Raw genomic sequence first — 10631 nt, 5'->3', positions numbered from 1 at the left:
ATGCATGTTTTTTGTTTTTAAATAGGGCAGTATTTTTTGTGTGTGTTTGTGTAGCATGGCATTATGTATAAAGGGATATTTGTGAATTGTGTATGTAGGAGGTATGCAGACCTCCAAATTTTGCGTCTTGAATTAAAAACGTTACGAGCCACCTTAAAGTAACACTATAGTGTCAGGAATACGAACATGTATCTGCTTACTGCACGCAATGTATTACTGACACTAAAGGTTTAAAATAGCCGTTTAGGTCGCCGCCACACTTTCCCCCCGATCTTCGAAGCGTCACCCAGGTCTCCTCAAGGCTGGCCCATCCCCGACCTGCCTCCTTTCCATAGGAAAACATTGTAAGGTTACTTCACATGCAGCATCAATCAGCATCTTCTTGCAGAGTGTGGAGATGCTGAACGTCAGTGCTGCACATTGTGGCACATTGTGCCACACTGACCCAGGAAGTACCTATAGGGACTGTCTGAGTGACTGCCTCTAGAGGTGTTCCTATGCAGCATTGTAAAAACTACCTTTACTCTGAAAAGGCAGTGTTTACATTAAAAAGCCTGCAGGGACAGAAAGAATTAGAAAAAATAAATCTACACAAGCATTTAAATTGACACTATAGTCACCAGAACAACTACAATAAGCTGTCCTGGTGACTAGTCCCTTTAAATGCTTGTGCAGTTTTTTTTATTCATTATCCATGATGACATAATAGTCCATGACATCAGAGTGTGTATGCAGGGACATGTCTGTATTGAGAGTCTGTATGTGTGTGTAAAGGCAGGGCCATCTTTGCATGTAGGTTGTTTGTGTGAACCCAGATTTCCATGTGTGCAATGACAGCGTGCATGAACACAGGGGCTTATGCTTATGAATGCAGGGTCATGTGTGTGCACAGTCGGTAAATGCAGGGATGTATGTACGGAGAGTGAATGTGCTTGAAGTAGGTGTGAATGAATGCACTAATAATTACCACCATTAAATAATATTAGTAGTAATTGCAGGAGGGATAGTGGGTGTGGGGGAGGGTTAGTAGACGTAGCGAATGCAGGGGGATAAAGGCCGTAGTGAGTGCAGGGGGTAACAGGGGCATTAGCTGGGTAGGAGCTATACTGGGTGCCTGGTGGTAGAGGCTGTAGTGAGTGCCTAGGAGTAATAGGAGCTGTAGTAAGAGCAGTGGTATAGGAGGTGTAAGGGATATAAGGGTTTTGGTTGGTAAGTGGGATGGAGGGATAGGAGCTGTGATGGCACAGTAGTGAGGGAGATTAGATACTTAAAACATTTTTAATGGGGGGAAAAAATGATTAAATAAAAAAAGTATTTATTTCCCTCCTCTCTGAGTCTTTGGGCGGGGAGGATGGAATTCTTACCCTTGGTGGTATTTCGTGGGGGGACGCAAAGCACATTATCTTGAGAGAGTGCATGAACCTGGTAACACTGACCAGGGAGCTCCGCACAGCATGATGTCACTTCCTGCAGAACGAGACGCATAGAGCTGCCCTGATAAGTGTTACAGGCAGCATGCTCATGTGGCTGGTTCATTTCCCCAGCAGAGGCTCTGCTCCTGGAGCCTCTGAGGATTTCTTTCAGCCACCCTGAGAGGCAGCCTAATGGCTATTTGAGAAGGCCCCTTAGCTGTCCCCTCAGTGTGCTACTCTGGGGCTGAACAAGGGAGAGATTTACCCCTTACTGTGTGCAGGCTGAGCCATTAATTTACTGTACCACAGGCAGGCTCCCGAGAGCTTCGGGCCTTCAGTCCATGACAAATTTGCCCAAGAGCTCAGTCTGCCCCTGCTGCCATCTCTTCCCAAGGTAAACGACACCCAGCTATCCACCCGATCTAAAAGAAAATGTTATTCATCAGACAAGACGATCTTCGTCCACTGCTCCATGGTCCAGTTCTGATGCTCACGCCTCATTGCAGGCACTTTTGTCAATGGACAACATGGGCACTCTGAACGTTCTGTGGCTGCGCAGCCCCATTCGCAGCAAACTGCAATACACTGTGTGTTCTGACACCTTTCTATCATGGCCAGCATTAAGGTTTTCAGTAGTTTGAGCTTTTGGTAGGTAACTACGCATCCCAGGAACACCCCATAAGACTTGCCATTTTGGAGATGCTCTGACTCAGTGTCACTAATTGGCTGAGAGTATCAGCGGTGCCCCTGCCCAGCGACACTCCACACTTCCTGTAGGTGAAATTTCAGAAGCCAGATGCCACTTTGAGGGGAAGCTGAGTCTGGCGTTGGAGGCAACTTCGGGGTTAACTTCAGGGTGATTCCTCCTGGCATCATAAGAACTTTATTTAGATGAAGTTGTTATGGTGCCCAGCGTGTTCCTTTAGGCCATGGTTTGACTTCTTACCTGGGGTCTGCTCGTGCATCCACTACCTCAGCCAGAGAAGCTCTCGTTCAGATCTAACACTCTCAGTCAATGAGCTTAGCCAGCACGGAAGCTCCTAAATAAGAGATCTCTCTGACTCTAGCGTTTAGGAGCAACGCCTGGTGGACCACCTGGTGGTCTACTAAATTGGGGGGGGGTACATGTGAATTATTTCAGGATATTAATAGATATATACGAATCATCACGTCAATTAAACCATAATTATATTTCTCTTTTCAGTGTAATTTAGAAAGAGCACGATTCAAATGTCATAATTCTAAAAAATATTTCATACATCGTTTTTTCCAAGGTTCCACTTTCTAGCCAAACCTAATCCTTATGCTTCTTTTAATACCCTGTAAATCCTCGTAGTGTCAGTTACAGGACTCACAGGCACATATAAAAGGAGAAGGCTTTCCTCTCCCCTTTTAACAGAAGAAACTGCCAGACCAGCTGAGAAAAGGTAATGACACATTTACTGATAGACTTCTACATTTAATGATATCACGATTTGAATGATAAAGGTCCTCTATAGATACAGCTCTGGTCCAAAGGTCTAAGAGTAGAGCAAGTGTAGCAAGAATTGGTTTCCACGGTGACAGTTCTACTTTTAGAATAGAGCCCATGACTTACTCATTCCTAACCTTTGTATTAAATAAAATATAGCAATTGTAATAAAGCAGAAGAAGGACTCATTAATAAATATTTTGGGTTCTCAATCTCTGCCGTTTAATATCATTGCTACTTAGTTATAGAAGGAAGGTCTAGGAGTGCATAGTGGGGAGACAGGAGATCCGCTCTCCTAGTGACCCAGATCTTGATTTCCTGGGTCTACCTTGGTAAACAATGAAGGTTGTCCAGTAGACAATGTGTCACAGAGAGAGCAGGCAAGAGAGATCTGTACCATTTTGAAGATCCCTTAGTCCCCCCACCTCCATCCCACCTCTACATTAACAGGATAAAAATAGATTTGCAAGATTTTGAGCTATACCCACTTAAAATAGCATTGCACACTTACTGAGAAAAATTTTAAAGCATATGTTGTGCTCTCAGGCAGTGTCTTATAATTGCACTAGATAGGTAGATAGAATGATAGACAGACAGACAGACAGGCAGATAGATAGATAGATAGATAGATAGAATCTTCAACCTATCGCTCCTGTAATTGTCCTATTTATAGTTAAATCCCCCCTCTAGTAATATTGTAAAGCGCTACGGAATCTGTTGGCGCTATATAAATGGCGATAATAATATTAATAATATGAGTCTTGATGAGAGATTGCATGCCATTTTGTTTTCTCACTAGGATGGAGAAGCTATTTTTGTGCCTGGTTGTCCTGTGCTGGAATATGATCCTTTGCTCAACGTGTGAACTTTCTAATGTAACAATTGCACTCGAGAAAGAGGAATGTGGGGTCTGCATTACTGTGAATGCCACGTGGTGCTTGGGATACTGTCACACTAAGGTCGGTGCCACAGAGTTAACACAATGAAAAAATAATGAGGACTTTATAACATTCAGAAAACATAAGTAGAAATAACCACATTTGCCAATACGAATATATCTTCGATTTCAGAGCAGAGGTGATATTGTGATTTTTGTGATTCGGATCTATGTTTTCCATGGTGCCTTTCATGAGGTTATAGCAGGTTTCTGGGAGTTGTAGTTCAGATGTTAGCTTTCTACAATAGAATATTGAACTGCAAGTCATGTGAAGTGCTTGCTCATAGACGTTCTATGGCTCAGATTGGGGATCTCAAGCACCAGTAATGCAGCTCTTTAGCCCCCAATGTCTACAGTTGGCGGAGGGGGACAGGAAGAATTTTTTGGTTAGTTTTAATTTAACATCAGGCAAGTGCTTTTCAAAGCAGCCACTTATTATAAAAAGAAAGATCAGTAATATCGTGCTCTGCCGGGCTGCTTAGGGGAACGGTGGGTGCCCCCCAGGTGACTGCCAGAAGGGGGTGCTGCTCACCCCTTTGGTAATTTTGTAGCATGGTGGGATCACATTGAATACCTGGCTGTGCAGTATGTGCTTGTTTCTGACTATCCTGTCTTTGAGATCCTGGGGAGCATCGGCGGCATGATGTACCTGGGTAGAGAGGACGGATATGTCATGATATTCACACCTCTCTGCTAGGGTTGGGGTCATCACAGTTTCCTTTGGGCAGAGGCCACTGGTGGGACTGGAACCTAGCATTGCCCCTGTGTTAGCTGGTCTAATAAAGCATTGCTCATTAAAATAATGTCTGTAATGCAAATAATAGTTCTTACACTGTTTGAAATGGATGTGAGGCTACTGAAATATTAAAATGCCATCTTCTAGCAAACTACAAATCCCATGAACCTTTGCAGGCTTTTGTCTGGAGTAGAATTCAGCTCACAGCTGATGTGTGGTACAGATTAATTCGATGTTTGTGCTACCCGTCTTTAAATGATCAGGTGCTGTGTATATGTGAGAGTCTCTTTATGAATTATCATTTAAATTAATAACTAATGAGAATACATCAATGCAATTAGCCGTCTGAATAATGTTGGTGTTTGTTAGTGTATTTTTTAAAATAAAAATAAATTCATTTGGATCTGCAAACATACTCTAAATCTACTTTCTAGATTCACTATGCAAGGAGAATACATTAATTTGCTTTCCAAGTAATTATTATTAAATATGCTTTTTGAATAATATTTCTTCACCACTTGAAGTTAAATTACTGCCGTACAGCTTTTCTTCTCAATTAAATTAAATGTACATAATAATAATCCAGGTTTTTAAAGCGAAAGTATGATTTTATGCAATAACAAAGAACCATAAGGTGTTTGATGCCAAAGAGAACAGAGAGTGCCATTTAAACCGTCAACCTAACATCTCTCCTGGTTGCAAAGTATAATAGCACTGGTACGTAGGGTCGGGGGAACCCTGGACTACCAATTTAGTTGTTGGGTCAGGAATTGATTTAGAGATTCCTGGACAAAATATAGGCTTCTGTGAGGCTGTATTAGGAAATTTAAAGCCCTGAAGTATATATTTTATATGGTTCCCTAAATCAACTATGTTTTTATGATAAGAAAGTTTGTAAATGTTTAATGACTGTACCCTTAACCTACGAGAGAACTCTACTTATTGCAATTATGTACTTGGTATTGTGGCAAGAATCTCTCAACTCAGTATTCCGCAAAACCTAAAGGAATGAAAGGAGCATCTCATTCATTAACTAGAAATGTGTTACTGGTACTTTTAAAATGTTCCTGTTATTAAATAGGTGACCTTTGTTTTATCTATACCCCATGTCTGGCAAACTACCAGTAAACAAGATGTTATGAAGATCTTTTTCACTGCTTTGTGGTTTCCGTTCTGTCGATCACAGACCGGGACGGACTATGTAAAGAATGTGGTTCCTGTGGTTTATGCATGACACCACAACATGGGCAAACCACCATTTATGTAACTAATTAATTGTAGAGAATTGCCAACGAACGGCAAGATTTTAAGCCAAAATATTATCAGGGTTATTTATTATTGTGTAAATTGTTGGAAATTCAACGTGAACTCAAAGCGAATATACATTTTCTAACCAAAATATCCAAATTGGAAACATTCTCCAAGACAGTTATGTTTTGGTTTATCTATATCAGATATGAATTCCCAATAATTGAGACTATAGCGAATAATCCTGCGTAGCGGGAAACATAGCTAAATTGGATATATTTCCATTTTGACTGTCTTGTCCCCTTTTACGAAGTTCTACATTTTTGCGAATAAACCTCTCTGTAATCTTGGTATCTCGTTCAAACCCCACGCTTAGTTAGTGGGTGTGAAATGTAAAGTCCAGAAGGAGCAGATGTAGCCGGTGCTAATACTAGATATTTGTATATTTCAGGATCCATCTATGAAGCCAATATTTACGACGAAGGCCCAGCGTGTGTGCACTTACAAGCAAGTTATTTATGAAACCGTGAAATTACCTGGCTGCCCTGATAACGTGGATCCTTATTATTCCTATCCTGTGGCTACCGAATGTCACTGCGGGCAGTGTGATATGGAAACATCTGACTGCACTGTGAGGGGCTTAGGACCATCCTACTGTACTCAAAGACAAGAGAAGGAATGACGAGTTTAAATATTAAATCGGCTGTTCATTCCATTGGACTGATATATATGTTTCTATCACTTGGTAAATTCTTTCTCTACACTATAGTTAAATCATGTCGGTCGAGTGGTGGAAGACTCCCGTTCGCTAACTATAACTCCATGATGAGCAAAGTCCATTCTGGGACCAACACGGCAACTACAATGCATCCCCTTGTATCACCGAAAGAATTAACCTGTTTCTCTATTTTGTGTATCAAAATGCCTAGCTGGACACATTTGGGTTATCTCTCCTACCCCCACCCCAGTATCCTGCTTTAGGAGCTCAGAATATTTGGTGTGTATGAGTGTATTATAGAAGTATAAAGCAATAACGACTATTTTGTCTCTATAATAGACTGATTTAGAAATAAAATTATGTAAATAAAATGTTTGGTGCTTGCTTACTTGACCTATTAATTACTAAAAATGTAATCTCTACTTTGTGAGGTCGTCAGTATAGTTGGTGCAAGTGTTTCTGTAGTCTTAGGCACAAAATATATTTTACTGCTCAATGCATGTTGGTTATACGCATATATATATATATATTGATATTCCCAGGATATAGAGTCATACACACATGCCCACATATATACAAATGCATACATTCTCAGCTCACATAGATACACACTATACTCATTACCATATTTAGATGTTTACATTATTAGCAAACATACAGTTAAAATTAAATACGCAAAATGTATATGGCTAGAATGATGATACAGTAATACAGTAACAATATATTTTATTAGAACTGAAATTACTGCCAAAAAAATCTTTGAAATGAACTCTCTAACATAAAGTGAAAAATCATTATTTAATGCATTACTCTAACTTTGTGTGCTCAAGGGGTACCAAGCAAAAATTCAATATAATGTATTTTGGCCATACAAGAGACAATCGGCAAATGTACAAGTTTTTGATAATTCTTTGTGTCTTAACTTTTATACTATGTTATATATTCTATATTTTTTGTTAATTTGATCTTTTATTCCTCGTTATCACCTCGCTGTCTGCTATTCAGATTTACGTAGGGGCGGCAACACCGCAATAAGGTAATATGCTAGGCATTAAAATTCACAGACCATATACGACGCACAGGCTTTGCTGAGATTAATATTGACATTAATGACTGTAATTCACTAACTCAAATTGTGCTCATTAAGTATGGCTCTCGTGGGACATAACAGGCAGTTACCCCTGAAATAGCTAAATTGATATAGCTTGAGATGTGTCGCATATATATATATATTTTTTTTATTTTTTTTTTTAGTTATTTAATACCTAAGTCATTTTTTGCATAGCCCTAAGCTGAAGGGTTGCCACAGACATAACTGTCCCACGGGGGCCACCTTACTCAAATAAAATGGGCCTATGACCCACGCGCTGCGTCGCTACCAAAACATGTAACCATAGACTGTTTGTTGGCGCCATCACTATGAGATCACCAGGTCCGGGCATGGTGTGTACAACGAAGGGTGGGTACGATGTCTGAGTTTTCAAACCCATAGTCCCCTACCATAGAAAGTACCTGAGCCCCCTGGAGACTACCGCCCCAATTTCAGTTTTCAGTTTATATTGGGAGGGTATGCAGCAGCGCAGTATTAATGGTAATGTTTTTGTATCCTATTATATATATATATTTTTTTTTTCTGGGTATTTTCTCATACTCAAAAACACATACGTTCCTATTCATACCTATTGTTAATGACTATATGTTTACACCCTGTAAAACGAAAATATGCGACTGTATTCTGCCATGATATAAAGCAATGCTTAAAATGCGCCTGTGCCTGCTGTTGGGGCACCACAGGCTTGTCTGTACACCTTGTTGCACAAAATAAAATAAAGAATTAAGAAAAAATCATGTATTTCGACCTGAGAAAAGTCCGTCATCCTAGTCATCATAAATGCGTTTCTGACTCAGTTCCTTAATTTGGGTTCTTGTTGATTTATACATTTACATCCGTCCTGCAACATAGGAATTCTACATATTGGATACTTTCTATCAGCATGTGAAAACAATGTGTCCAGGAATTCCCAAACTAAGCTCCTTTCTGCACTATCGTCAGTCCAATTGGACATTCATCTGGAGTGTCTGCTCTGGTGGAGAGCCTTGCGGACCCAGAAACCAGTAGGGAGATCAGACATTCTGAAGTCAAAGCCTTTCATGGGACAAAGACTCACATAACACCTCCATTGATTGTAGTGCCAAAAACAATAGCATTGTTCTTACATCATATCCTGTAGTATATGGGGGGGATAACAAAAAAAGTTGAATCATCTAATGCGTTTCATACCCCTTGGGGCACTTTATCAAAAATCAAAAGGATCAAAAGTCTCCTATTTTGGTTCTCCTCCTCCTCACTAAACTGAGGGGACATGTGGTACCTCTGGCAGGTGCAGATTCATGTGGGGAATCTCTCCCAGAGTTTCTGATTGACTGACAGGGCTGCCATCTAGTGTACCAGCCACCACGTTAAAACATGGAGAAGCACTGGAAGGATCGAACACCGTGATCTGCACCCACCAGAGTGGAAAGGAAGAGAGAATGGCAAAGGAAGAAACTAAAAAATAGTGAAAGATATATTTTAATCCAGGTTTCGCAATTTGGTTTTCGATGCACTCAGTTTAGGAATTTGAGTAAACTTAAAACTAAATAACAGAATTCAGGTGAAAAGTGAGAATTTGGAAAATTCCCCCGACTCCACTATTATCCCAGCTTGGATATATTTACTTAAATTCTGCAATTAAGTCACTAGAACTTTGTTGTTTAGTTTGTAAACCTACAGGTTTTAAAACTAACAGGTTTATTCATTAAGTGTGATGTATCAAGAATTTCAAGTCAATTTCACAAAATGCTGAAAACACAAGTGACTTGTAGATATTTTTCCACTTTGCTTATTTTGACCTAAAATTTTAAATTATCTTTAGATTCCTGGCAATTGACAGTTTTTTTTTTTTTCATTTCATTCAAACTATTATCGATTGAAACGTTAAACTGGAGAGTTGGATATTTTTTCAATGTTTAGTATTTTTGCCTCAATGTTGCTTCAATAAGTCCTCAGTTTGTTTATTTACAATATTTAGTGAATAAACTTAGTATTTACCATGAGCAATACCTACCAAAGAATCACTGGCATGGCAATGTGTGTGTTTGTTTGTTTGTGTGTGTATTTGTTTGTTTGTCTGTGTGTTTGTTTGTTTGTGTTTGTGTGTGCATTTGTTTGTTTGTCTGTCTGTGTGTGTGTGTGTGTGTGTGCATTTGTTTGATTGTCTGTTTATCTGTGTGTGTGTGTGTGTGTGTGTTCGTTTGTGTGTATTTGTTTGCTTGTGTATTTGTTTGTTTGTCTGTTTGTTTGTGTGTGTGTGTGTGTTTGTTTGTTTGTGTGTGTATTTGTTTGTTTGTCTGTGTGTTTGTTTGTTTGTGTTTGTGTGTGCATTTGTTTGTTTGTCTGTCTGTGTGTGTGTGTGTGTGTGTATTTGTTTGATTGTCTGTTTATCTGTGTGTGTGTGTGTGTGTGTGTGTTCGTTTGTGTGTATTTGTTTGCTTGTGTATTTGTTTGTTTGTCTGTTTGTTTGTGTGTGTGTGTGTTTGTTTGTGTGTGTGTTTGCTTTACTACCCACTGAGATGTTTATGTGAGAGATCTATAGCTGAATGATTAAAATGTCAAAACAACATAAGCACATGGTATAAAGATATAAATTAAATTGTGTGAAACTTGTATTTTCCATAACTGTCATATTTAAGAAACCATAAACACAATACACCTTCCGTAGTTTTCACTGCTTTACATTAACCCTGTAAGGGACAGGCCTTTCCTACATGCAGGGGGATTTCAGCTCTCCTAATGCAGCGAAGGCTCATGACGTATTTTGCGCAGTAACAATGATGGCCTGCTTATTAGTGTACTGCAGCCCTACATTAACAAGAAATTAAACAGGGTTATTCCCTAAACACCACGTTTTGTCTGAATGGACAAAATGCTGTGAAAATTACAAATTCAGACTGGAGAGGCAATTCTCACCAGTCCCACTTTACTAATTCCAACCAAATCTCCACTATTCGGCCAGATGCATGCAGTGTCTGTTGAAAAATCAGTGCTTTTTGCATCCAAATCATATAGA

The 10631-nt window shown here is 39.6% G+C and overlaps 1 protein-coding gene across 1 annotated transcript; it reads left to right on the top strand.

The window, feature by feature from the left end:
• The first annotated feature begins 3683 nt into the window (after window positions 1-3683).
• Window positions 3684-6486, top strand: FSHB (follicle stimulating hormone subunit beta). Its single transcript, XM_063437694.1, has 2 exons — window positions 3684-3842; window positions 6256-6486. The coding sequence occupies exons 1-2, from the start codon at window positions 3684-3686 to the stop codon at window positions 6484-6486; spliced, it is 390 nt and encodes a 129-aa protein (XP_063293764.1).
• Window positions 6487-10631: the final 4145 nt, after the last annotated feature.

Source organism: Pelobates fuscus, chromosome 12, assembly GCF_036172605.1.
Source record: "Pelobates fuscus isolate aPelFus1 chromosome 12, aPelFus1.pri, whole genome shotgun sequence".
Classification (NCBI taxonomy): domain Eukaryota; kingdom Metazoa; phylum Chordata; class Amphibia; order Anura; family Pelobatidae; genus Pelobates; species Pelobates fuscus.
Note: the sequence above shows the minus strand (reverse complement) of the source record. Positions and strands in the feature narration are given on the sequence as shown.

Excerpts from the sequence above, each read along its gene's own strand:
- FSHB (XM_063437694.1), top strand. The coding sequence starts at position 3,684 with ATGGAGAAGCTATTTTTGTGCCTGGTTGTCCTGTGCTGGAATATGATC. Across the intron at positions 3,843-6,255 it reads TGGGATACTGTCACACTAAG|GATCCATCTATGAAGCCAAT; the intron begins GTCGGTGCCACA and ends TGTATATTTCAG.